Source organism: Lepidochelys kempii, chromosome 25, assembly GCF_965140285.1.
Source record: "Lepidochelys kempii isolate rLepKem1 chromosome 25, rLepKem1.hap1, whole genome shotgun sequence".
Classification (NCBI taxonomy): Eukaryota; Metazoa; Chordata; order Testudines; family Cheloniidae; genus Lepidochelys; species Lepidochelys kempii.
Genome location: NC_136404.1, coordinates 17,033,260 through 17,060,343, shown reverse-complemented (window position 1 = coordinate 17,060,343; position 27,084 = coordinate 17,033,260). Strand labels below are relative to the sequence as shown.

The 27,084-nt window shown below is 56.9% G+C and overlaps 1 protein-coding gene across 4 annotated transcripts in view; it reads left to right on the top strand.

Moving 5' to 3' along the window:
• NCAN (neurocan) overlaps positions 1-26,272 on the top strand; it is an 84,725-nt gene extending 58,453 nt beyond the window's left edge. Inside the window, exons 9-16 of one of the 4 annotated variants that reach the window (XM_073323876.2) lie at positions 3,342-3,458; positions 10,593-10,706; positions 12,382-12,540; positions 18,611-18,693; positions 19,708-19,852; positions 22,293-22,475; positions 23,247-23,388; positions 26,099-26,272. In XM_073323876.2, coding sequence (XP_073179977.1) covers positions 3,342-3,458; positions 10,593-10,706; positions 12,382-12,540; positions 18,611-18,693; positions 19,708-19,852; positions 22,293-22,475; positions 23,247-23,386 — 941 coding nt within the window. In that variant the 3' untranslated portion in view covers positions 23,387-23,388; positions 26,099-26,272. Of the gene's footprint in view, positions 1-3,341; positions 3,459-8,717; positions 9,245-10,592; positions 10,707-12,381; positions 12,541-18,610; positions 18,694-19,707; positions 19,853-22,292; positions 22,476-23,246; positions 26,032-26,098 lie in introns of those variants that run through there. The other 3 variants (XM_073323875.2, XM_073323874.2, XM_073323877.2) reach the window with 3 other exon arrangements.
• The last annotated feature ends 812 nt before the right edge of the window (positions 26,273-27,084 follow it).

Genomic DNA, 27,084 nt, shown 5'->3' with positions numbered 1-27,084 from the left:
CGCCTGGTGACACTTGCTGTTGGGTCCCTAGGTCCTAATTCAGCCCTTCCTGGGGCGGTGGGACAGCGCAGGAACACAGCAATCAGCACTGGAGAGCTGGCTGAGCCCAGCCACAGCCGGGCAGGCATTACACACTGGATGCAAATGACCCCAACGGCTGGAAATGGGACCGAAGGGCCTCGCTTCCGTACATGGCTCCCTGAGCTCAGATTGAGAAGCAGGCTGCGGGAGGGCGATGACTCTGGCGGAAAAGGCCTGGGGGAATTTGGCGGCATGCCAGTTGAGGCCTCTTTGCCCCTGCTCATTGCACCGCCCCATGCCGGCACCAAGCCCTCCACACGATCCTGTCAGTCCCCCACTAACCACCAAGCCTTCCCTGATCCCGCCTCTGCCAGCTCTTGGCTGTGATTGTGCAGGGCCCAGCAGGCTCTATTTCTATCAGCTGGGGCCTCAAGGGCTGAGAGTGGCTTGCCCTGGCCCAGCCTGTGCAGCTCCAGCTGTTCCCAGGATTGGCTGTGAACTCATTCCGCCCCTGGTCAGGCCCAGCTCCTGCGCTGGACACAGCGCCCCACGCAGCCACTGTTAATCAGCTCAAAAAATAAGATGGCTGCAGACGTAGCTCCCGGGAGACACAATCAAAGGTTAGGGGGCATCATTAGTGTCTGCATTATATCCCTTCGGGGTCACCTGCTGGCATCTAAATCAAAGGGAGCCACTTTCTTCCATCTTGGGGAGAGACAGAAAGATGAGAATCTAACAAAGAGATGAGATAGATTGATTAGATTAGATAGAGGGGGTGGATAGGGATAGATAGATAGATAGAAGGGGTGGATGGGGACAGATAGATGGGGTGTACGAGGATAGATAGATTAGTTTAGATAGATGTGTATTGGGACAGATAGATAGATGGGTGTGTTATATTGTGGCAAGGAGTTTCACAGTTAATGATGAATGTGTAATGGAGTATTTCCTGATTGGTTTTAAATTTGCCACCTCTCGTTTGAATTGATACAGAACTAGGTACCATGGATGGAAGGAAGTAGGGGGAAAGAGAGAGATTCTGGTCTTGCAGTGCTTTAATATTCCTGTAGGAAGAATGTGCCTGTTTTACAGGAACTCGTGATTACCCATGCTGAGCTCTTGCAAAAATCTGGCCCCAATTCTAGGCGTTGTGTGCTTGAAAACTCAGCCTTTAGCAGGGGGCTCTGGAGGCAGCCGTGGGAAGCAGGGGACAGGGATGGACTCCAAGGCACAACCCCACTCTGGGGACCCTGAGCACATGCTTGGGGTGCGAGCCTCTGTGGCAGCGTCTTCCCTGCTGTTGTCACCTGTGCTGGTGGAGTAAAGCTAGTGGGGGATTCCTACCCACGCTACCAACACACCGTCATTTGCAGTGTAGATGCACCCGACAGGGAGTGGAGCCTCAGCTGGCGTAGCTGATGGCCCAAGCAATAGCGCACAGCACGGCAAAGCTGCCTGGAGGAGCCATCTTCCGCCGTTCAGCTCATCCAGTCGCTCTCCCGGTGCGCATTGCAAAGCTCCTGACGGAGGGCTCAGCTGCTGCTTTGCCTGCTGTGTCCTCTCTGCTCACTAAGTGCTGCTGTGTAGATAAATGGAGCGAGATTCCTCCACTTCAGCCAGCAGAAGAGTCTGCTCGCCTATCTCGGACTTTGCAGGGCTGCTGGCGCGCGCCTCATTGCCATGCGAGGGCTGCCTGCTGTTTCCCCCAGAGACTGTTTGAAGTCAGTCAGAGCTAATTATAAAAAGAAAGAATTAGATTCCGACTCGAGCCAGCTGGCAGGTGCCTGAGCTGCAAGTCTTTTGCATATTTTAACGCTGCCTTTGGGTGCTGGGCGTGCACGACGGGTCCCGCACGCAGGCCCAAAATAAAACCGGGAGAAAAATCCCAGTTTGCAGAGATCAAGAGCACAGAACCTGTCTCGGCTTAACAGCTAGACATGTACCAGGACCAGAAGGAGAGAGAGGGCCGCGGAGCTGTGCTTTCATTTGGGGAGCGGAGTGGGTGGGCCTGGGTGGGAGCAGATGGCCACGTGCAAGCACATTACCATAGTGTGCAAATGTGGCTCTCTCCTGGAGTTCGCTCAGGGCCTCGTGGAAGCCCTGCTGCAGGGGCAGAGCTGCGTGGGGTTCAAACGCTGAACTAGACTGGAAGCAGGGAGGAGGGAGATGGCAAGGAATTGTGGGACGGCACTGGAGGACTACCAGCACTGAGTTGGCTCAGGCCTGTATCCACGCTGCAGAGCAGTGACGACAGCCGCTCCAGTGTGGGTTTAGACAGTGCCCTGTCGGCCGGCCAGCTTTGTGCAAAGCACCCCCGTGCTTGAGCCAGAGGCCTTTGGGTGTGGCTGGGACTCAGGTTAGGGGCAGCGCTGGCAGAGAACCAGAGATAACTGAAGTGCAGACAAGCCCTGGGTCTCTCGCTCTGAAGGGGGGTGCCACAGAGCAACCCCCTGGTTGAAGCTGTTGCCGGCACCCAGTGCCGAGAGGCTGAACAACAGCTTGAGTTGGTTCGTTACCCGGTGTGCTACACCCAATAATCACAACGGGGTGGAGAAGCAGAAAAGTTTATTTGCAGCTGCAAAAAGGTACAGGGAGAATAAAATCTCAAATCCTGTACACAGAGCAGGAAGTTGCACAGGCTTTTATACATCCTTTTTCCCAGCATACTTATCCAATAGCAAGCTGCCCCAAGTATCCATATAGCCAGCCAATCCAGTTCCCAGCTAGTTCCCTGATTCTCTGTATCATTTGTTAAACTATACATAAAGCTGCTTTATTCAGCATTGTTCTTCCATATCTGCCCTGTGTGGCCTTGCTTAGTTTCAGGCAATCTGACTCCGCAGCATATTGTTGCAGATCCTCAGCATAACTGCTGTGTGTGCCTCCAGGCGGGGGGGCCAAGGACACTTGGGCCTAGTACGCAGAGCTGCTGCGAGTGCCTCCAGGCGGCAGGGGGGGCCAAGGACACCTGGGCCTAGTGCGAGGGGGCTTCATCGACACTTGTGGTCTTTTACCTAGTGGCCATGCCCCAGTGTCCCCAACAGTACCAGGTGGGTGGGGGAAGGAACCGCTAGTGCTCATGGCTGCAGCAGAGATGCAGGGAGGCTGCCCAGTGGAGCTGGAGAGCAAACCCTGCTCATGAGGAGCCCACACAGATTACTGATGGCCCATGTGTGGCATGATCTCTGTGGGTCCTGGGGGCCTGAGGGAGGCTGGGGAAGGGGGGGAGCCTGAGCAGCAGGTCTTGGGTCTCTGCCTCAGCGCCCGTCTCCAAAGGGCCCCGTGCCCATGCGCCCGTGCCTTATGCTCGTGTCTTGCAGCTCAGGCCGACCCCTGCGAGACTAATCCCTGCCTGCACGGCGGGACCTGCCAGGCCAATGGAACCGTCTACAGCTGCAGCTGCGACCAGGGCTTCACCGGGGAGAACTGCGAAATAGGTGAGTGGCCTCTGCCCCACAACCACGGCCCTGCCCTGCAGAGTCAGGAGGGGCTAAGAACAGCCGCCCGGCCAATCACAGGTGGGGCAGGGGTCTGGGCACTGAGTCGCCAGTTCAAATCCAGCCAAGGGCAGGCGTGGCACTTGATGGCTGTTGCCTGGTCTCTGCAAAGGTGCCATGCTGGGGACGGGAGTGCAGTGCCCATGGGCACTGATTGACTGCTGGCTGGCAGATGCAGCGAGGATGGAGTGAGCCACGGAGGCTGAGTCCTCCTCTGGGAAAAGGTGGGTGCAGAGCTCAGTCTGCTGCTCCCCCTGCCCGGGCGGGGATCTCAATCTCCAGCCAGGTTGCGGACACCTGCTAATCCCTTCATCGGTGAGAGGGAGCCCCAGGCTCTGTCCTTTAAAGCACCTTTTATTTTACCTCCTCATTTTCACAATGTCACGTCCCACCCACACCCCCCAGTTCCCGGCACACACCCGCCTGGCCTGGCCCCTCAGTGCCTCTCTGCCGGGCATTGATGGCGGCTGCGCTGCTCAGGCTGCGGGCAGAGGCTGGTAAATGTCATGTCACAGGTGGCACTGGTCGCAGCCGGCCCTTCGTTCACAGCCAGTCCAGTTCCCAAGGTGAGACTGCAGCACGGCTCTGCCAGCTGGCTGCAGGGCCACCCTCCCGCCTGTACCTCCAACCCACCCAGCTTCTCCCCGGCCATGCTGCTCAAGAGAGACCCCGGGATGCCAGCTCCCCACCCGCGGCCAGAGGCCAGGGGAGCTGTAGGGAGCAGATCGTCTCAGCCTGTGTTAACGTCCCGGTTACACGAAGGGTCTGTCTGCACTGCAGTCACCAGGGGTGATCGCAGCTTGTGTAGACATCCCTGAGCTGGCTTTAATCGAACAGGCTCAGGTGCTGGAGCAGTGAAGCGCGGGCTGCGGCACGAACAAGCCACCCGCGTCATAACCCCGTGTTCCCCGCAAGCTTGTACGGCCTGTGCTGTGCCGGGACCCAAGGTATCTAGATTAAAGCTAGCGTGGGTCCATTTACACCAGCCGCAGTCACACCCCTTGACTGGAGTGCAGACATACCCTCTGGCAGCATGAACGGGTTCTCTGAGCATCCCCCCTAGCACAGGGGGCCTCTCCAGCTGATGTGGAGCTGACTTAAGATCCCTGCACCCACCCCGCTCCTAGTCCCAGTCCCAAATGGGAAGATGGGGGTTGTAACTGGAGCTCACTGTGCTGTCTGTTTTTTACTTTCCAGCACCCGTAGGAGGCAGTAGGGAGAGGAGCATAATTTCCAGACACCCTGAAGTGGCTCTAATTTACACTGGGACCTGGCCAAGGCCATGCATGGACCCAAATTACAGAGAGCACATTGGTTGCGTGAGGCTCCTATCCCATCTCCAAGTGCAGGGACAGGGGATCTGAGAGCGGAGCCCAGCAAAACCAGCCGGGTGCATTTCACTCCCTGGTTTGCCCCCCGTAACGGGAGGTGGCTGTGGTTGGGTTTCACCGTCCCAGAGGGACGTTAGCGTCCGGTTTTTTATAGGTTTCAGAGTAACAGCCGTGTTAGTCTGTATTCGCAAAAGAAAAGGAGTACTTGTGGCACCTTAGAGACTAACCAATTTATTTGAGCATGAGCTTTCGTGAGCTACAGCTCACTTCACTTCACTGTAGCTTAAGAAAGCTTATGCTCAAATAAATTGGTTAGTCTCTAAGGTGCCACAAGTACTCCTTTTCTTTTTGCGGTTTTTTATAAAATCTTTCTGGTGGTTCTGGGGGCTGGAGGAAGCCATCCTGGGAATGTTTCTGCCCCAGGAGAAAAGGAAAACCCCTGGCTAAAAACGAAGGCTAATCCAGGGCTGGAAAGGCCATTTCACCCTAGATTTGTTACTGTCAGCAGTGTTCCTTTCAGGGTGGTGCTAGGAGCCCCGGGCCCATAGAGCTGGGGGATGCATGGACAGGGAATGAAGCAGGCAGTCCCTGCCCCGGACAGCTGGGCCTCAGGCAGGATGGAAGCAGCTTGAAGGCATTTCATGCTCCCTGCCCTGCTGTTTTGAGTCCGTCCCTTGTATCAGGGCTTGGCACAGCAGGATGTAGGGGCTGCAGGCTGCTCGTTAGAAACCTCTCTGATCCAGTGGACCCCCCACCTTGGGTGTGTTGGATAATGACCCTTGGGTGTGTTGCTGGCAATCCAGCTGCGAGCTGACTCCTGCTGCCTCGCGAAGAGTTGGCACCATTCCCCAGCGAGGGGGCAGGGAGTGTTAATGGTTGGCTGGGACAATCTCGCCCCCCTAAATCACGCCGCGCTTGTGCCGTGATGAAGCACCGCAGGCTCCAGGCTATTATCCCAGTGCTGGGGCCTCCACACTCGCTGATTTCAAATTGGCTCGGAAGCTGGCAAGGGAACAGCACCTCGCTGATTCCTCTTTAAGCCTCTCTTCTAATAATCTCCTCCCCACCTGCCCCCAATCTCCTTGTGCTTCCCCCTGGGCAGCACTCCCAGGGTGTACAGTGGGATATGGGGGAGCCCCAAACTCCACCCAGGGGGGACCCTAGGGAGGGGAAGATCTTGCTTTCCAAGCGGATTCATTTCCCTGCAGGGACCTGCCTGCTGCAGCTGTTTCTCTCACAGTACAAGCTAGAGGCCCTGCTGTGCAGAGTGCTGCACGAACCCAACATGAGCGACGGCCCCGGACAGACAGAGGGAGGATCCTTATTGCCCAGCAAGGGAATTGAGGCTCTGAGAGACAGAGTGATGTGGCCTAACGGAGTCTGTGGCAGAGGCAGCTCTCCGGGTTCCCCTTGCGGTGCCTTTCCCCAAGGTCAGGGGCTGATGGAGGAGACACTGGCTCCTGACTATGCACAAGGGCTGCCATGGGAGCCCGTTGCGTCTCCCACAAAGGACTGGGCCCTGCCCATCTGCCGTGCTTCGCAGGCCAGCCCAGGGCCTGGGGCAGCCGGCACTGGAATATCAGGCTTAAAACCAGAGAGGCTGAGATACACATGGGGAGAAAAAACCTTTCCAGAGCCAGGTAATAACGTTTAAGCAGCATCGATTTCCCTGTTACAGCTCAGTAAGCGGTAACGAACCGCTCAGCGCCTTCCCAGATGGGATCGGTGCCTCCTGCGGGGGGGCAGGCTCTGGCCTGACTGCGCACACGCCAGCTGGCTGTTGTGGGGGGCTCACCGGGCCCCCACTGCTGTGGCAGCTGAGCAAAGGGCACACAGCGGTGGATTTCTCCTCACCCACCCCAGGAGGCAAAGCAGGGAGATTAGCTCATTTACAGGTGGGGAGCTGATGTCCAGAGGGACTAAAGAACTTGCCCAAGGACACATGGTGAGTTCGTAGCAGAGCGCAGCACTGACCCCAGGTCTTCTGAGATAAAGCCCTAACCTCTGGACCATCCTTCCACTGAGCTCCCACTGGGGTAGAGGGTCATGGCACCCACCTTATGCCCCAGCTCAGGCTCCAGCAGTGACCAAGCCCCTGATCCAAAGCCCACTGAAGCCAATGGGAGCCTTTCCATGAGCTCCAGTGGGTTAGGATCAGGCCTCAGGAGTCTGTGTGATGGCAGGGGGTTTGGAGCAGACAGGTATTTGCGTCCCGCCGGAGAATTGACCCAGAATGGCTGGGGAACTTGTCCAGGAAGCGGGGCTGGAAATATCAACAGCACGGGCCATCTTCAACACTTCCTGCAGCACCAGCTGCCGAGAGGCCTGGCGATCCCGCCAGGGAGCCCCAGCCCAGCCCTGGTCCACACAGATGTCTGCCCCTTTGGGTGCTCTCCCAGAGTCTCCCATCACTGGTCCCACCCGGGTGCCCCCTGGCCAGCTGCCCGCACCACCCAGCCCTCGGCACCAGCGCTGGGCCAGGTGTCAGAACTGAAAGCGTCAGCCTGATAATTCATTAGCGACAGATAAATCAGCTCCAATTAGCACTATTGAGTGGGGCAGCCGCGGCTCAGCGGCCTCAGCTGCGATGGCAGGTGCACTCCATCCTTGTCCGGGAGAATCCGATACCCCATTAGTGAAGTCATCAGCCTGGTGGCACGTGGCACACTCAGCCCCGGGCCTCTTGGGGCTAAGCAGCCACCTCACCCCACTTCTGGGATCCCTTGGGGCGGCTGCCTGGGGAGGGATCAGCCTGCCCCACCCCACTGCGTGGGAGGGATGTCTCTGTTCTCATCACGCTCTAGGCCTAAAGTAGCTTCCTCCAGCGGGGTTTCCCCCTCGGCAGACATCAGCTTGGTGTCTGGTTGCACAGTCCTGGGGCGGGTGGGATGCTGGGGCCCAGTGGGGCGTACAGCAACAGGAGAGGCCTCCAAGGGCTGCAAGTCCAGATCAAGGTGCATGAGAACTGTGCGGGAGCCCCAGGGGCATTGTGGGTCTGGATTGTGGCACATGGACAGAGCAGGGGGCAGGTCTGGCTGGCTGGGCATTGTGGGTCTGGACCTTGGCACATGGACAGAGCAGGGAGGGCAGGCTTGGAAGGCAGGGGCGTTGTGGGTCTGGATTGAGGGCCATCAGCAGCAAGGCGTGCACTGTTGGCTGCTTGTCTTTCACTTCCATCTGCACTGAACCCCCGCCCAGAAAGCTCAGGAGCTGGTGCCCTGTGTGTCCAGTCCTGGTGGTCTTTGCTCTCGCCGAGAGGGGATTGCGGAGTGCTGTGTGTGCGTGCTGGGGGGCACCCAGGGATCCTGCTTCTTCCTGGGCTGCATGGGCGATGGCTGCTGCTGCCCTTTGCCTTCTCTGGCGCTTGCTCTCGATCCCAAACCGTCTCTCCACCCCCCCCATTGCCCAAGTGACCAGCTGCAAAAATACAGCCGTGGGGAGGGACAGGACCAGCGGTAACAACAGCCTGGGGCCCGCCCAAAAATCCCGCTCTTGTGTCTGTGACTCGGCCATGTTAGTCTCCCAGCCGGGACGGGGCTGCTGAGCGAGCACCCAGCAATATTAAAGTGGGGTAGCAGTGGGGCTTGTGTGCCAGCTGCCGAGCTGCTCCACGGAGACCCAGCCACTCTTGCCCATCAACCCGATCGATTTCCTCTGGGTTTAATCTCTTACTTAGGATGCAGACAGCTGTGCCCTTTCCCTGCCTGAAAGAGACAGCGTCAGCTCAATCCCCTCCGATCAATCATTTCACTAGCCCCGGCCCTGGCTCCTGGTTGTCTGTTTATCTCCATCCCTAGTGTTTACCTATCCATCCAGCCATCTCCAGCCCTTGATCCTGGTCTCTCTCTCTCGCCATGGTTTCTCCAAGGTGTCCATCACCATGGCGTCAAACCACCACTGACAGCACCAGCTCCTCAGCGCCATCAGGAGATGGCTGCCCTCGTTTGTTGGAAAGGCATTGTGACACCCAAAATCGCTAAACTGTGGCCCTGGCGTATCCTGTCTGTGGGCAGCTGGAGGCTGCGACGGACTGAGAACCGAGCTCCCCAACCCCACGCCTCATAGCCTGGCAGCACGTATGACCCGTGAGCTGCCTCAGCTGCCATCCAACTGGGCGCCTTGGGGTTCCTTGCCCAGCTGCAGAGGAGGGATCTGCTGGTCCCTGGCTCAGAGGGATTCCCTCGCCCGGGCGCGTGGCTGGCTGGTTCTTGCCCACATGCTCAGGGTCTACCCGGTCAGTAGGTGTGGAGTCAGGCTGGACTTTTCCCCAGGTCAGACAGGCAGGGAGATGGGCGGGGAGGTTCTGCCTTCCTCTGCAACATGGGCTGCAGTCTGGGTGTGTCTCACTTAACCATTTCCCTGCCATTGTGGGGAACTTGGGTGCTGGTGCCCCTGGGTCCCTCCTGTTCTCTGCCTGTGGCACTAGAGACTAGGGGGTTGTGACACTTTGGTCTCATGTCAATTGTTGGGGTTAGTGGGGGGGGCAGGCTGGGGGAGGTGGCCTGCAACGTACAGCAGGTCCCTTTAAATTCTGTGTCTATCTATGACTATGGGCCCTCCAGATCCTTGTTTAGAGCAGCTCCTTTTCCATAAAGCAAACCCAACAGGCAACCTCCCCCGGCATAACCCTGCTACCCGGGCAGCGAGCTAGGAACAGATTTGCAGCTGACCAAGCCGTGTTTTCTCTGGGGTGGCCAGGGCGTTGGGAGCAGGAGTCAGTGGCGGGGTGGGGGGTGGGGGTGTTGATTGGTTGGTTTGTTCCTAAAGTCCCTGATACCAATGTATCAGGAAGCGTTTCCAGCAGCAGCCCAGAGCCACATCCTCCCCAGTCCTGCTGCAGGTGACATCCAGCATCCCAGGCTTCCTTGGCAGCTACTCTGGGGTGCCGTGGCCCTGCCTTCCATCCATCCCCCAGTCCCTCGCTCCCAGAGCAGGATGGGCTATCGCAGGGCTGGCTCAGGCCAGTGGGAGAGGGGACTGGCCGCTGGCACCTGGTCAGGGAGAGCCATGCCCAAGTGACAGGGCCCGGTGACATAGACTCAGGGGCATGGGCACCATCTGCAGGCAGCTGCCTGGGCTGCAGGCAGGGGGGAGAATTGACGGTGGCCCCAGGAGTGTGTGTGTCACTGGGGTGGAATGGGCTGGAGAGTAGGAGGTCTCTGAGCCAGAGGGGAGGCCACTGCTGGGGGGCCCCAAAGGAAGCGTGTACCCCAGGGACAGCGACCCCACCCGATGGGGCCCAACAGGTTTTCCCCAGCTCTGGTTTCCACGGTGGAGGGGGGAGCTGCTGGAAACCCCACCCACATAAATAAAGGAGGGCAGGGGCCAAGCCCCAGGGGCACAGGGCCCGATCCTGGGGGCCACAGCACCACGTCCTGTCAGCAGGACAGACAGGCAGAGGCTGTGTTCCATGGGACACCCTGCCTCATTAGAGCTCGTTAAAGCCCTTTTATCTCCCCAGAGAAGCTGTGTCAAGTTGCATCCCAGCTGCCGGCACATACCCACCCCCAGAATCAGTTCCTCGCCCAGGCAGCTCCCCCAGCGAGGGCCACGGCTTTAACGCCCATGCCGTCAGCCTCAGCGTGTCAGGCAGAGCAAGCATGTGTGTGGACACGTGTGTGTGGACACGTATGTGTGTACAAGTGTGTGGAAGTGTGTGTGCGCGTGTGCATCCCCAACGCAGACACTGCCTGGGAGGGCCTATCGCTGCCGGGCCCTGAGCCGTCGTGTGCCTCTCGTGCAGACATTGACGACTGCCTGTCCAGCCCGTGTCAGAACGGAGGCACCTGCATCGACGAGATAAACTCCTTCGTCTGCCTCTGCCTGCCCAGCTATGGGGACAGCCTGTGCGAGAAAGGTAAGAGCCGAGGCATCCCAGGGCCCAGCCTGCAGGGTGATCTTGGGAACACACTTAGCAACATGGCCCTTTAACAACCCTAGACTGGATGAAGTTAAATCAGAGACAGCCCCGGGGAGGGAAGTTCCACATCAGGTCTCGATCCGGGATCAGGATCTGGGGTTTTGCTTTGGGGCCAGCCTGAGTGGGGCTCTCTGGGATCTGTTTGTAGGTTGGCCTCACAACTGCAAAGTGTGGAGATGGGAGGAGGGGACCCCGAATCTTGTCGCTCAGGTTCCATCGTGATGAGTGCAGGATAGAAAGACAGACAGACAGATGGACAGCTTGATACCCTAGCATCTAGGGAGAGAGAGCGAGCCAGAGAGTGATCAGGATATTGGGAATTGGACGGGGGCGTTGGAAATGAAAGCATGGATAGACAGACAGACCAGGATCTAGGAGGTGGATAGATAAGACTCTAGGGATGGACACAGACAGACGGAAGCACCTGATGGAGCAGCCAGGTGAAACTCACTTTCAAGTGGAGCCTTGCAGCCCAACCCAACCTCAAAAGGACCGGGTACAAGTTTTGGGTTTGGGTCGCTCAGGTCTGAGACCAGCCAGACCCCTTGAGCCAGGCCGTCTCTGATAACTCCTCCTGGCAGGGGGGGCGCAGCTCCTCCCAGGCGCTGCCCCTTCGCTGAGTGCTGGGCATGTTGCAAAGTGAGCGAGGCCAAGGGGTTGCAGCACCCCTCGCTCCACAGCGTTCACAGCACAGCACGAGAGGGTCGGGTCTCCTGCCATTCCACGGGCAGGAGACAGCCAGGGACGGATTGCGGATGCGGAGCAGGGGGAGCAGGGAGTCCCGACTAGGCTGAGGCATCGGTGCTGACACAGGTTCAGGGGAGGTGTTGGGCCGGTTCTGAAAATGTCTCGATGCCCTCGGGTCAGGTTCCGCTCAGCTCGGAGCCAGGTTGGACTTTAAAATTAGGCCGGAGCAGATCTCTAGTTTCAAGTGAATTTCCAGGTGATTTGGGGTTCATCCCAAACTGTTGGTCCATGTGCGATTCAGAGCTTGCGCTTCCCCAGCATCAGCCCTGCCCTGGCAGCCCCAGACCAGAACTGAGGAAAGAAACCCCCCTGCAGCGACATCCCACCTGGCACCAGCCACAAGGCCCCTGCCTCGTCTCAGGTGCTGTCATCCTGGCTGCCAGAGACAAGGACTCTTTTAATAAGATCTGTGTGAGCAAAGCCCCAGCTCTGAGGCCAGGGAATGAGCCGTCTGCTCCCCTCTGGGTCAGTGGCACGCTCCGTACCACTGAGCAGCGGAGCACAATGGGGAATGGGGCTTTGCCTGCCTTCCCAGCTCCCTTGCTCTGCACTCTGGGGAAAATCCACCCACCTCTGCCGGGCGTTTATCAGACCTGGGCTCTGCTGGCCGGCAACTTCCATGCCGCGAGCGTCGGTGCTGTGCAGACACTGGGGCTTCGTGTCACGGCTCGTTTCCCCCGAGTGAGAGATGGGGAAAGCGAGTCACAGGGCAGGCCGGGCACTGCCCCAGCACCACCCAGCCAGTCAGAGCTGGGCCTAGAACCCAGAAGTCCTGCCCCCAGTGCTCTGAGCTGGAGAATGGCGCCGCTGCTGGGGTGCTGACGGGATTTGCTAACCTATTCCGTTTCTCCCCGCTCGGCGGCAGACACGGAGGGATGTGATCACGGCTGGCACAAGTTCCAGGGCCACTGCTACCGCTACTTTGCGCACCGGCGCTCCTGGGAGGACGCAGAGCGGGACTGCCGCCAGCGTGCCGGCCACCTGGCCAGCATCCACTCCCCTGAGGAGCACGGCTTCATTAACAGTAGGGCGGGTGCTTCCCTTCTCCTGGAGCTTGACTGGGCCGGGAGGGCGGTGGGCAGAGCCCGGCTTCAATGCTAGCAGGGGTTATTCTACACTTGTCGGTTAGAGAGTGGTGTCCCAGTGTGGGGCAGTTACACTGGTGTAAAGGCGCCTTGTCCTGGTCGAGCACGTTCACCTTCCCGCACAGGATTACGCTGGTATAAACCCCGTCCCCCCAGTATAGCTGTGTTCATGCTAAGGAGAGCTGCACTGCGTTCACGAGATCGGTGCAGGGAAATATACAGGATCCTCTCCCAGGCTAGTTAGAGCAGCTCAACTCTGTAGTGGGACCGTGTGCTGAGGGATGCAGGGTTAAGCATTGTAGAAAGCCTCCAAGTCCTCACCGCCTATGCGGGCGCCGGGCCCTCGAATCCCAGCGATGCGCGGAGCACAAGCCTCGTGAGTGGTATTTAGAGGGCGCTGGTTCGCAGGGAATCAGAAACCACGCCCGGTGCAGTGGGTCCGTTGCAATTTTTAGGAAATGGTTCTAGTCATGCTTGGAAACCTCAAACTGATTCCCAAGGCCAGAAGAGACCAGTCTGACCAGTCTAGTCTGGACTTGGACTTGGGAGACTTAGATTCACCCCCTGGCTCTGCCACTGCCCTGCTGGGTGACCTTGGGCAAATCACACATGGCCGCTCCGTGCCTTGGTTTCTGTCAAATGGGGATAAGGATCCTGACCTCTTTGTAAAGCGCACTGGGATCTGCCGCTGAAAGCGCTGCAGACGAGCAGGGTTTTGGGATGATCTAGCTCGGCGTCCTGCAAAGCACAGGCCAGAGAATCTCACTCTTGCATGAGCTGAGGGACGTGTGGCTGAGACGCCCACTCTTGATGTAAAGACTCCAAGGGATGGAGAATTTACCACCTCCCCTGCGGAGCTGTCCCCATGGTTAATTACCCTTGCTGGTGAAATGTGCCTCTTATCTCAAGTCTGACTTCAGCTCCCAGCTCTTGCACCATGTCCCACTTTTGTCTGTGAAATGAAAGCACTCCCTTCTCTCAAGAGCATCTCCCTTTCGAATAGGGAATACTCCGAAATGCACGTTTTCCTGCCCACTGGGGGTGGGTCACACAGCCAGATGTGGGAGGGGGCGCTGGAACTAGGGGTGCTGGAACTAGGGGTGCTGGGGGCACGGCAGCACCCCCTGGCTTGAAGTGGTCTCCATCGTATACAGGGCTTACAGTTTGGTTCAATGGCTCTCTCCCCTCCCCCCCCACTATACACATTGTTCCAATGCCCCTGGTTACATGATGTCAGAAATCGGCAGTAGCTCTGGTGCCTCGCACAACGTGCCTTGATCTACGGTCATTACTGCCCTGGCATGAAATAATGGACAGAACGAGGCGGGTGATATAAAAACGGGGGGGGGGGGGGAATTCTAAAGCAAAAAGTTTGTTTTGGAAACAAAATTGGGGAATTTTTCAGACACAAAACCTGGCCAGCGGGAGCCTCGGGGGAGATTTCCGGCCCCCTCAGGTTTGTTCTGATTCGCCAAGTGCTGAGTCTCCCATGCGAGAGAAGCTCCATGTTCGGACCCGCTCTGGCTGGGAGAGGCCGTTCTCTGCCAGGCGTTTACTGGGCCAAGAGCCAAAGAGGTGCTGTGGGGGCCTGGCCAGCTCGGGGGCTCGTCATTGAAACGGAGCATCCCGCATGTTGCTGGGGCTGGAGGGAAGTGGCATGGGGCAGCACGGCCAGGATATGTTGCTCTCTGATGGGTGGCTCAGGGATCTGTGTGGAGTGAGTTTGCTGGGCCTCAGAGCACACACACCATAAAGCCTTCGTCCCCATTGGCACCAATTCTGCCATCTCAGTGCCCTGCTCCCCCCTAGAGCGGGTCCCACTGGGTCCAGCACATTGGCACGGGGCTGCCCCATTGCCCGTGCCTGCAGCTAAACAGAGGACTTCGTTCTCCAATGGCCCCAATCCAGCCTCCTGCACAAACCCTTTTGGTTTGGCCAAGCTCCTGGTGCCTCTTCCTCCGCTCAGCCCCTCCCCTGCACACACGCCTCCCGCAGGTCTCGGCAGGCCCCAGCTCTCTTCCAGCCCTGACGCCAAGCTGGCGCCCATCCAACCTCTTCCCCTGCCCAGTGCACCTGCCCGCTGAGAGCCCAGGGTCAAGTAACCATCCGTGGAGCCATCCCTGCACCACTTTGCAGGCAGGGGCGTCTGTTCAATGCTTCTTCTTTACTTGGGCCATGTACCCGGTCAGTGGAGTGGGTGCTGCAGAGGGGAGCCAGCCACACTGGGAAATGAAGGTTGGCCTCTTTATTTTTTATTTTTTGCTCAGTCTCTGCTCTGCCTTTTCCATCCACCGCTGTGCAGTCGGGAAAGGCCTGCACGGGGCATGGGCTGCCCTGCCCAAGGCCCGTCCTGCCACTAGGAATTGTCCGGTCTCACATCCTGCTAGGTGCTGAGCTGAGCACTGGCGCCAATGGGAAATCAGGGCACTCAGCCCCTCCTATGAATCATAGAATCATAGAATATCAGGGTTGGAAGGGACCCCAGAAGGTCATCTAGTCCAACCCCCTGCTCGAAGCAGGACCAATTCCCAGTTAAATCATCCCAGCCAGGGCTTTGTCAAGCCTGACCTTAAAAACCTCTAAGGAAGGAGATTCTACCACCTCCCTAGGTAACGCATTCCAGTGTTTCACCACCCTCATAGTGAAAAAGTTTTTCCTAATATCCAATCTAAACCTCCCCCACTGCAACTTGAGACCATTACTCCTCGTTCTGTCATCTGCTACCATTGAGAACAGTCTAGAGCCATCCTCTTTGGAACCCCCTTTCAGGTAGTTGAAAGCAGCTATCAAATCCCCCCTCATTCTTCTCTTCTGCAGGCTAAACAATCCCAGCTCCCTCAGCCTCTCCTCATAAGTCATGTGTTCTAGACCCCTAATCATTTTTGTTGCCCTTCGCTGGACTCTCTCCAATTTATCCACATCCTTCTTGTAGTGTGGGGCCCAAAACTGGACACAGCACTCCAGATGAGGCCTCACCAATGTCGAATAGAGGGGAACGATCACATCCCTCGATCTGCTCGCTATGCCCCTACTTATACATCCCAAAATGCCATTGGCCTTCTTGGCAACAAGGGCACACTGCTGACTCATATCCAGCTTCTCATCCACTGTCACCCCTAGCCATAGTTTTCCGCAGAACTGCTGCCTAGCCATTCGGCCCCTAGTCTGTAGTGGTGCATTGGATTCTTCCGTCCTAAGTGCAGGACCCTGCACTTATCCTTATTGAACCTCATCAGATTTCTTTTGGCCCAATCCTCCAATTTGTCTAGGTCCTTCTGTATCCTATCCCTACCCTCCAGCGTATCTACCACTCCTCCCAGTTTAGTATCATCCGCAAATTTGCTGAGGGTACAATCCACACCATCCTCCAGATCATTTATGAAGATATTGAACAAAACCGGCCCCAGGACCGACCCCTGGGGCACTCCACTTGACACCGGCTGCCAACTAGACATGGAGCCATTGATCACTACCCATTGAGCCCAACAATCTAGCCAGCTTTCTACCCATCTTATAGTGCATTCATCCAGCCCATACTTCCTTAACTTGCTGACAAGAATACTGTGGGAGACCGTGTCAAAAGCTTTGCTAAAGTCAAGAAACAATACATCCACTGCTTTCCCTTCATCCACAGAACCAGTAATCTCATCATAAAAGGCGATTAGATTAGTCAGGCATGACCTTCCCTTGGTGAATCCATGCTGGCTGTTCCTGATCACTTTCCTCTCATGCAAGTGCTTCAGGATTGATTCTTTGAGGACCTGCTCCATGATTTTTCCAGGGACTGAGGTGAGGCTGACTGGCCTGTAGTTCCCAGGATCCTCCTTCTTCCCTTTTTTAAAGATTGGCACTACATTAGCCTTTTTCCAGTCATCCGGGACTTCCCCGGTTCGCCACGAGTTTTCAAAGATAATGGCCAATGGCTCTGCAATCACAGCCGCCAATTCCTTCAGCACTCTCGGATGCAACTCGTCCGGCCCCATGGACTTGTGCACGTCCAGCTTTTCTAAATAGTCCCTAACCACCTCTATCTCCACAGAGGGCTGGCCATCTCTTCCCCATTTTGTGATGCCCAGCGCAGCAGTCTGGGAGCTGACCTTGTTAGTGAAAACAGAGGCAAAAAAAGCATTGAGTACATTAGCTTTTTCCACATCCTCTGTCACTAGGTTGCCTCCCTCATTCAGTAAGGGGCCCACACTTTCCTTGGCTTTCTTCTTGTTGCCAACATACCTGAAGAAACCCTTCTTGTTACTCTTGACATTTCTTGCTAGCTGCAGCTCCAGGTGCGATTTGGGCCTCCTAATTTCATTCCTACATGCCCGAGCAATATTTTTATACTCTTCCCTGGTCATATGTCCAACCTTCCACTTCTTGTAAGCTTCTTTTTTATGTTTAAGATCCGCTAGGATTTCACCATTAAGCCAAGCTGGTCGCCTGCCATATTTACTATTCTTTCGACTCATCGGGATGGTTTGTCCCTGTAACCTCAACAGGGATTCCTTGAAATACAGCCAGCTCTCCTGGACTCCTTTCCCCTTCATGTTAGTCCCCCAGGGGATCCTGGCCATCCGTTCCCTGAGGGAGTCGAAGTCTGCTTTCCTGAAGTCCAGGGTCCGTATCCTGCTGCTTACCTTTCTTCCCTGCGTCAGGATCCTGAACTCAACCAACTCATGGTCACTGCCTCCCAGATTCCCATCCACTTTTGCTTCCCCTACTAATTCTACCCGGTTTATGAGCAGCAGGTCAAGAAAAGCGCCCCCCCCTAGTTGGCTCCTCTAGCACTTGCGCCAGGAAATTGTCCCCTACGCTTTCCAAAAACTTCCTGGATTGTCTATGCACCGCTGTATTGCTCTCCCAGCAGATATCAGGAAAATTAAAGTCACCCATGAGAATCAGGGCATGCGATCTAGTAGCTTCCGTGAGCTGCCGGAAGAAAGCCTCATCCACCTCATCCCCCTGGTCCGGTGGTCTATAGCAGACTCCCACCACTACATCACTCTTGTTGCACACACTTCTAAACTTAATCCAGAGACACTCAGGTTTTTCTACAGTTTCGTACTGAGGTGCTCAGTTTCTTGCAGGATTGGCCCCACTATGAACAGATGACCCTGAACAACAAAACCAGTTCCAAGTCTCTCTCTCGGGTCTCTGGGGCGCTGAAGGGCTCCGTAGTAGCTGAGCACTGACTGTCCGCTGATTCTTCCTCGACCCAACAGAACCGGCACTAGGGACCCCCCTGCCAGTGGGCAGCATCCCATCTCCAGCAGCCTCTGCAAAGGATCCAGTGGGAGGGTGGGAGTTGTTGTGGGGAGGGATGACAAAGAGGGAGCCGGGACCCCTGGGCTCTATTCCCAGCCCTAGCACTGACGTCTCAATTCGTGCCAGCAGTGCTGGTGTTTCCTGGGGCATGGGACCTTGGCTGAGCCCCACCAAAACTCAGTCCACATCAGGCCATCAGGACTCCTGGGTTTTATCCCAAGCTCTGGTGTTAGACCTGAGAGCTGGAGGTCAGGACTCCTGGGTTCTATTCCCAGCTCTCTCACTGGACTCAGTGTGTGACATTGGGCCAGGCACAGCCCTGCTATATGCCTCAGTTTCCCCATCTGTAAAACGACACTAACACAATCTTTGAAAGTGCATTGAGGTCTATGGATGAAAACCCACAGGCCCATCCAGCAGAAGTGCCCCAGGTAGACTCTGGGTGCAGTTGGTAAATCAGTAGGTAAATATCACCCATCACGGAAATGCAGCCATCACTGGGGTGGAGCATGACACACTAGCTGTCTAGTATTACACAGCTTAGCACAGGAAGAGAAGCAGAGCTTGGTGCCAAGTTCTAGTGCCCTGGAACATACCATCCAGTAGCATTTCATGTGATCCCTGCCAAGAACAGTGATCTGCTCTAGCAAGTGCTTTCCCGGTTGTGTAACACAGCTGCTGCCTACGCAGTGACTTGGGCGCCAGTCCCTCTGAGACAGTCACGTGTGTCTCTTGTGTGACTCTCCCCAGGCTTTGGGCACGAGAACACCTGGATCGGGCTCAATGACCGGATTGTGGAGCAGGATTTCCAGTGGACGGATAACACTGGCCTGGTGAGTTTGGAGCACTTCTGGCAGGGAGCGCCTTTGCTGCCCCGGGCCCCAGCATGGCATTGTCCTGTTTGATCCAGCCTTGGCCCAAGGGATTGGGGTTATAAAATGCCCATTGGCCACTTGGGCCCAGCTTGAGAACATGCAAGTGCCCGATATAAAGGGGAGGGGAGAGGGGAGCCCCAGGGGAGTGGTGAGGTGGGGGGAGAGCATGCAAGGGAGTGCATACCTGGAGTCACAGGGGAGTGAGTGTGAATGTGTGCGTGTCTGAGGAATGTGGAAGAGAAAGAGGGAGGGGACTGGGAGGTGTGTGGAGGGGTTCAGTGTGCATGAGTGTGCACACGTGCCAATGCGTGCAAGCGTGAGTGTGCACATGAATGTGTGTGCCACTGTGTAAGCATGGGTATGCACATGGGTGTGGGTGTGCACAAGTGTGTGATAACCTGTGATTGTGGGTGGGTGGGTGTGCAAGACAGCGTGTGTGAGCGTGTGACCACGGGCCTGGCCTCCCCACTCCATGCAGTCACAGAATGCAGCGTGCCACCCCCAGGAGCTAGCAGCCTCAGAGGCCTCGCTCTGGCCCAGCCAGGCGAGCCTCTGCCTCTGGCTCACATGGGCATCACTTTGAGTTTGGGCAGGAGGATACAACCCAGCCGAACCACGGGGGGAGGTGGGGGGCAAACAGCCCTGAGCAGCCCTGAGCCTAATACTCAGCTATCGGTGCAGGACACCACATGGTGAGTCTGGCCAGCAGCTGGCTCAGTCCCCCTCTAATTTCTGGAAGACCCCCTGGAATAAACAGTGGTATTATCACTAGTGTAAATGGAGGGGGCACGGCCAGGGCCTGGGGCAACCTGTGCCCTGCTCCAAGGGGCTCCCACCCCGGCTGCTGCCCCCGCTTTGCCCGGCAGAGAGCGGTGCAGAGGGTCCCTGCAGGGCTGGCTGTTCCCCTGGTGGGGCGGGGGGGGCAGGGGCCCGCGAGCAAGGGGCTGTGATTGCCACCCTCTTTCCCCCCAGCAATATGAGAACTGGAGGGAGAACCAGCCCGACAACTTCTTTGCGGGTGGCGAGGACTGCGTGGTGCTGGTGTCCCACGAGATCGGCAAGTGGAACGATGTCCCCTGCAACTACAACCTGCCATACATCTGCAAGAAAGGCACAGGTAACCCCGCCAGAGCCCCTGCCCCGCAGCCCCCTCCCCCAGCCTCCCCCAGCTGCAGCTGGCTGGGGGCAGGAGGAGGCAGCTCCCCTTGGCAGGTGACCAGGGTCAGCCTCTGACTGGCAGAAGGGGAAAGAGGGGTGGGGCCAGTGGAACTATAAATTGGCTGTTTGCACCTGGTGAGCTGGAGGTGGCTGGGGATGGTACCTGGGTGGGAAGGGGTTGGGGTTGGGTTGGGTTTCAAGAGTCAGTAGCGCCCACTGAGAACAATGAGAAGTCCCTCCTCCCCTCCCCCATTGACAACAATGCAGAATTAAATTAACCCCTGTTGACAAGTCCGCAGCAAGTGAGTTGCTGGGCCAAGGGAGGCTCCAGCGAGCTGCAGCAGTGGCCCTCGGCTGCACTTGCCTCAGGGCTCAGTCCGACTCCGGGCCGAAATGGGCCTTGTTGAAACAGAGGGATGACTTCTAGCAGGGGGGTGCAGGCAGGGAGCCAGAGAGGTCAGTGCTGCAGGGTGGGGCAGCCCAGGGAGGCTAGCTGGTGAGGAAGTCAGCTTAGAAGTGGGCTGCTTTTCCAACTCTCACTGTTCATCACAAAACTCGCAATACTTGGTGGTTTTCTTCAAGTCCCAGCTCCTAGAGTCATGTGAGAATCTCAGCTTTCTTTTCTTTTCTAAAGTGACATGTTAGCCCTCTCAGCTGCAGAGAAGAGCAGGAACATAGGGCTCCAAAGGTCTCAAATTTCAGGAGGCAAATGAAAAAGAACTTGATGTTTAAGCCAACCTCCTGATTTGGGGGACGGGTCATGAATTTTGAGGGCCTGTCAGTGCCAGCCCGGCTGCATTCAATCTAATCCCCCTCAGAGGAGAGTTTTGCTGGTTGCCAGCCAGACCCATTTTACGGCTGTAAATCCGGCGCTCCCCCCCCACCCGGGAGAGAGATTTCTGCGTGGACTCATGCTGCCTCTCAGTGGAAGGTGGCAAATCAGATTCAGGCTAGACTGTGCAAAGAAAAAGCCCAAGTCACACGTGGCTTTCCCCCCTCGTTCCCTTTTGCTACCCTTTGTACCCCTCAACAAAGAAAATCCAAATAACCTCACTTAATCTCGTATTTTTTACTGCTTAATTCTCCCCCCTCTGCTTTATATTGCTTAATAGGCCACCATTAAAACGATTACGTTCTCATTCCTTATCTTGAAAGTTATATTAACCTCCAGCTGTTGCCGGTGAGCCGAGAAAGACGCTCCGGAATCCCAGCCACTGTATGTAATGATATATTTTGTCCCGATAAGGCCATTAATTAAATATGTAAATCCTCCGGAACACCTTGGCGCAAATCTTTCAAAGGAGCCCTCTCCGTAGACTGGATTTATGCAGCAGCCGCCAGCAGCTTCCTGACGCGTCCTGTATTCCATAAGCAGTGCGGTGGACCTGCAGGGCAGAGTGGGAGACAACGGGCGTATTTCATAGGGAGCCTGATGGAATGGAGAAAACGTGAAGGCTCTGAACAGGCGTTTAAGGACAGGATGCGGGGGCTGGGCAGACGCGCCCAGGTTCTGCTCCATCTTCCTCTTTGGGCTCTGCCACAATTGCACCTTCCTCTGAAGGCATCTGGTCTCACGTACTGCAGGAGGCATGACAGTGGACCACATGGGCCCCTTGGCTGCTGTAGGGGGCAGGGCCTGGGTTATTCTGCCAGCTATTCAGGGCCCTATGCTGGGTTCAGTTCCCTGCCCCGCCATGGACTCCATGGGTGAGTCACTTAGCATTGGATTTGTCAAGGTACTGAAACCACTGGGAGTTAGGCACCTAGTGGGGTTTTCAGAAGAATCTATCTGCATCTTTAGGCACCTAAATACCTTGAATGGTCCGGCTCTAGGCCTCTCTGGGCCTCAGTTCCCCATCTGTACAATGGGAATAATAGCGTAGCCCTGCCCCGTGGGGTGCTGTGAGCATTGCATTGTGAGGGGCTCAGATACTGCACAGAAAATAGGGTTTGCCCCACCAGCACCACTGGGTCCCACTGACTGGCAGCTTCAGTGAAACCCCTGCGCTCCTAGCCCTGGGCTCCCCACACACAGCTCCGCTGGTGCTCTGTGGTCCCAAACCCAGCCCCACGGCTTGCTAAGTCCAGCCTCCATCCATAGCCCGGAGCGATGGAGCTGAGGAACCTGCAAAGTGCAGTGAAGTGGGTCTGGCTGGCCCTCCCCAAACTCCATGAACTCAGATGCAGGGGGTAGAGGCAGCTCTCCAGCTGAGTCCAAAAGCTGGTGGTTTGCAGACCCGTGTAGGGCCTCTGGTGCCCGTGCTTTGCCCAATCAAGGGCTGCTCTGGTATCCTGCCAGCAAGCCACAGGCCACGACCCATTTGCATCCAACGGAGGGCACTGTCCGCAGCCCCTTCTGCCCCTGCTCTCTTGTAACTGCGGCCTTGCCCCCTGTGCAGTGCTGTGCGGGCCGCCCCCAGCCGTGGAGAATGCCGTCCCCATCGGCAAGCAGAAGGAGAAGTACAGTATCCACTCGACCGTCCGGTACCAGTGTGGGGATGGCTTCACCCAAAGGCACGTCCCCACCATCAAGTGCCACAGCAACGGGAAGTGGGACAGACCAAAAATCCTCTGCACAAAACGTTAGTGCCGGCTTCCCACCCCTTCCCGGGGGGCTGAGGGAGGGGGCAGTTCTCAGGGCCTCTCCAGCCTCTCTATAGACAAACCCACCATTACTCACTGGGCGCTGAAGGTAGCTGTGCTGGGGGTGAAACACCGGGCTCCGTCCCCGGAGGGAGGAGGCATTTAGCCCCAATGTCCTGGCCAGATCCCAGGGGCGTCTCTCCATGCTTACACTGCCCTGCGCTCTCAAATGGAGAATGCTGAGCAGCTGCTGCCTTCCACCCCAGAAGTGGCTGCACCGGAGTAGCCCTCAGGCCTTGTCTTCACTGCTGATTAGCGCGGGTTCCTCCACTCAAATGGGCGTGATCTCACCGGGGCTGGGGCTGGGGCTGGGCAGAGGGGTCGGGTTAGCAGCTGCTGGGCTGTTGTAACTCATCCCCACTGCAGCCACAGCTTTCAAACGTCCGCGCACACGCGCCTGGGTCAGATCCCTCCAGTTTAAAGCACCACTTAACCTGCTTGCGTGTGTGGACGGGAGTCGAGGTGGGGCCACGCTGGAGCTGGACCTCGAGCTAATACTGCAGTGAAGACGAGCCTTCGTCTGCTGTCCCGCCCCAAAGCTGCCACCTGTCGCAGTGCAATGCCCCTCCGCCGCCCCACCCTGCAGCACCGGCGTGGGAGGACTCCAGTGTCCTGTCCTCTCTTCTTCGGCTTCGACCCCCGGGGGTGGGGGGCGTTTGTGGCTTAGCCCCACGGTGACGCCTCCCCCTTCTCCTCTTTGCCTCCGTTAGCCAGAAGGTCCCACAGAACCCGGCGCCACCGCCGTCGCCACCATAACCACCCGCGTCACCACCACGGCTCCCGCAAGGAGAGGAGAAAACACAGGAAGCAGCTCCAGTTGGACTGGATGGAGGAAGGCAACTACTTCTAGAGGCTGGTGACGAGCAAGCACAAGTCCCCTCCCCCCCCCCGCCCCGGGATGAGCCGGGCACGTGTGTGTGATGGGAAAGGGCAACTTTTACTGACCCCCCCCAGCCCCCCTTTTCTAAACCCCTTTGTTTTAATTCCTTAGGACGCCCCCAGTCCCCATCGCCTGCGTCCCTGGGGGGGTACGTGTGTGTGCATTTGTGTCCCTCTGTGCATACACAAGGCCTTGACCCTGCTAGGTGCTCAGTCCCTCCCAGGAGCCGCTCAGCACCACGTAGGGTCAAGTTGTTGGGCCCCACCCATCCCGGCTCCCACTGAGCGCAAAGGCCAGGCCAGGCTCCCAGGACGGGTCCATACTGTCCTTGCACGTCCGTACAGGGCCTGATCCTCAGCCACTGTAACCTGAGGCCACTGTCCACTTCAGTGGCTTTACACCGATTCACACCGGTGGAGGGAGGGGAGGGCTTTGGCCCGGTTTGGTACGTCTACACAGCAAAACAACCCCGCAGCAGCGAGTCTCAGAGCCCAGCCTCAGAGACTGACTGCAGGGGGTTGTTTTGGGAATGTCGACATCCCCGCTAACTCCAGTGGAGCCGGGCGGATTCACTCCAGCTGGGATCTCAGCCTTGTTCCCAGGGAGGCAGGACAGACTGTTCCCCTCCCCATCTCTGGCTCCTTTGCTTGGGCTCCTCTTCTGGGCAAAACCCCAGTGTGACTCCTCATCCCCAATCGCTCTGGCCTTCTGCAAGGGAGACTCCAGTTTTTTAATAAACAACCCCCCCCCCCTTCCTTTTTGCCCTCCCTTCCCTCCCTCCCCAAGTAGCAGGTCCCTATAGTCCCCTCCTGCCTCTTCCGCTCCTCCACCCCGGTGGCATCTATGTTCCGTTCTCTTCCTTTCGGACCCAGTGGTTTCCTGACTGGCTAGAAGTACAGAAGCTCAGAGCAGGACACATGCTCACACTCAAAGCACTGAAGCTTTCTCCATATTGGGAAACAAATGTCCTTACTAAAACCAAGGGCAGGTCCCCTAGGAGCCCACACCAGAGTCCTGTCTGAATAGGTGACAATCCTTTTCCAGCTTCGGTCTCCCCGACAGACCGGGAAAGCAAAGCAAATCCCAGCCACCGATGGGTTACAACGCAGTGGTCGTCTCGGAATCCCTTCGCTTCCATCTGTCTTCATTTTATTTGCTATCTTCCTTTCCCCGGGGCAAAAGGCAACGGGTAGAAAACGCACTGTGGGAAAGACAAGAGGGAGCAGGCGTCCCTTGATAGCCAGTATTGCTGTGGTGTTGGGATGCTTCTCAACCGAAAACAAAGGAAAACCCTCCAGGGTGGGGTCTGTTCTCGCCTTTCCGTCCCTTCCCCCTGGGGTCTGGGAGCGTAGGCAGCAGCAGGCCATTACGCTTTATTTCTGTGCTGATGGTTCTTCCTGTCTCCAGCCCCTGCCCCAGGACAGACGTACCAAGGATCCAGGGTCTGCTTTTCATTTTAAAGCACGGATCTTACAAAGGTGACGTGAGCAATCCCCTCGGGCCAGGCCCTCAGCGGAGGTAAATCAGCGCTGGTGCAGCTGCACCAGTTTATACCAGCTGCAGATCTGGCCTGTTGACGCCAGGGGAGCGGGGCTGATTTACAGCATCTGGGGCTCTGGCCCCATTGACTTCAGTGGGGCTGCTTGGGTGAGTAAAGTTACCCCGGCGCATAAGGGCTGGATTCTGCCACCCTCACTGGAGCTGCCTGGCCGATTTCAATGGGATTCCTCGAGCAATAGGGAACTTGCCCAAGTGAAATTCAGCTGTGGACCGAGGTCGGCACAAGGACTATGCACCGATCCAAACTGAGAGTCTCCCCTTTTGAATGGCAGCACCTGGAGCCCCCAACTGAGATTGGGCCCCATTGTGCGAGTCGCTGCACAGCAGAGCTGGCCCAGCTCCACAGAGCTCACGGCCTGAACAGACAAAGCGCAGAAGGCGAAGCAGAGGCCCCGAGGCGGGAAGTGACCCCCCCAAGGCGGTAGCAGGACTGGAACCCCGCCCGCCCCAGTCCTGTCCACTAGCCCCGCTGCCTCTCCTTTGCATCCAAAGGAGCTGGACTGACTTACACCAAGGGAGGGTGGGTCTGGGCCGGAGCTGGAGGTGTCATATCCAACTCGTGTGGCTGCACCTGATCATGCCAGTGCACCTGAAATGGGAATGTACCCCTGGACGTGTTACCTAGGGCCACAGACGGGCTCATCCCCGGGCCAGCTGGGCCATCCCACTGCCCGCACTGCTGCGGCTCGTTGCAAATGACACCTTCAGCTCCAGAGCAGTCGTAGCCTTGCATGGCACATAGGCCTTGTGCTGGGCATTTCACACGGGGAGGGGGCTGAATTTCCCCCAAGGTTGGCAGAATCAGTCCCAATGCCTTTGCAGGATCGAGGCCCTCCCGCTTTGTTTTGTGGTTGGGTTTTTTTTTCTGTTTGTCGTCATTCGGGTTGATTTGGTGTGTGCGCGTGTGTGTGACAACGCAGCCAGCCGCTTTCCCGTCTCTGCTGTTTGCGATGTGACCGCAGTGTCCTGTATCCCCAACCCCCCGTGGCATTGATGACACTCTGCGTTTCTGTATTGCTGGACATTTTAATAAATTTTTTTAACAGTTAATAAGCCCCTGCAATCTGCTTTGCCTTTTATTATTATTGTTATTATTTTTTTGCCTTCCATTTCCTTTCCCAGATGCAGTGACACAGCTGAGACTCCTGGCTCCCGCGCTCGGCTAATTTAATGCTGCGAGGGCATCTTTCTGCCGCTAATTCCAAACTTCACTGCCGCTGGATTGCTACTGCACATAATTATATTCTGTCATTCTTTTCAAAAAAAAAAATTCCTGTCTTCCTATTTCCATTTAAATGAGCCTTGAAAAAAATTGAATTTTTTTTTTTTTGGCTGTTCCAGCCTAAAACTCCAAAGACTTGAAATGTCTCAAGGGGTGGGGAAAGGGCAAGATGTAGGCATGACATATTTCAAGCTAAAAACAAATTGACACCTGCAGCTGCCCTTCTTTGATGCAAGGGAAAGGTCCCACTAGCTACAAGAGCCTTGCAGGAACTGGGAGAGAAGCAACCGCACACCCCCAGGGCAGGTACTATGTTGGGCAGCTGGAAGCAGCCATGTGCTGTCCCCCACCCCAAGCCTCAGTGCAGGGGGCGTGTCTGGAGGTGGGAGGGGGCATGCTAGGCTAGGCTACAGCTGGTCTCTGCTGCTCAGAGCTGTGGAGCAGCTAATAGGCTGCCATACATTAGAACAGACCCTGGCCTCTGGCAGCCCAGAAATGGGAGGGTGCTAGAGTGGCTGAAAGCCACCTTCTGCCCCCAGGCTGCTCCTTCTGCGCTCTGCCTCCAGGGGGCGCAGTACAGACTCTCTCCCCATAGGTGTTGGCATGTAGAAGCGGGTGGGTTCCGGGCTCCAGGGGCAGCAGCCGGGGAGATTCCCTGCCCCGTATCCCAGCCTCACATCAGTCTGGGAGGGGCCGGAAGATGCGCCTTCAGCCATCACCTGGCTCTGGGCTAAGAATGATCTGGGTCCCAGCAGGGCCGGGAAGGGAGGCCTGAGGAAGGGGCAGGAGATCAAGCCAGGTGGCCGGTGAGGGAGCTGGAGGTTGGATTTCAACGGCACAGTTCATCCAGAGTGATCAGAAGGCTGCTGGTGATGGTCAAGTGCCC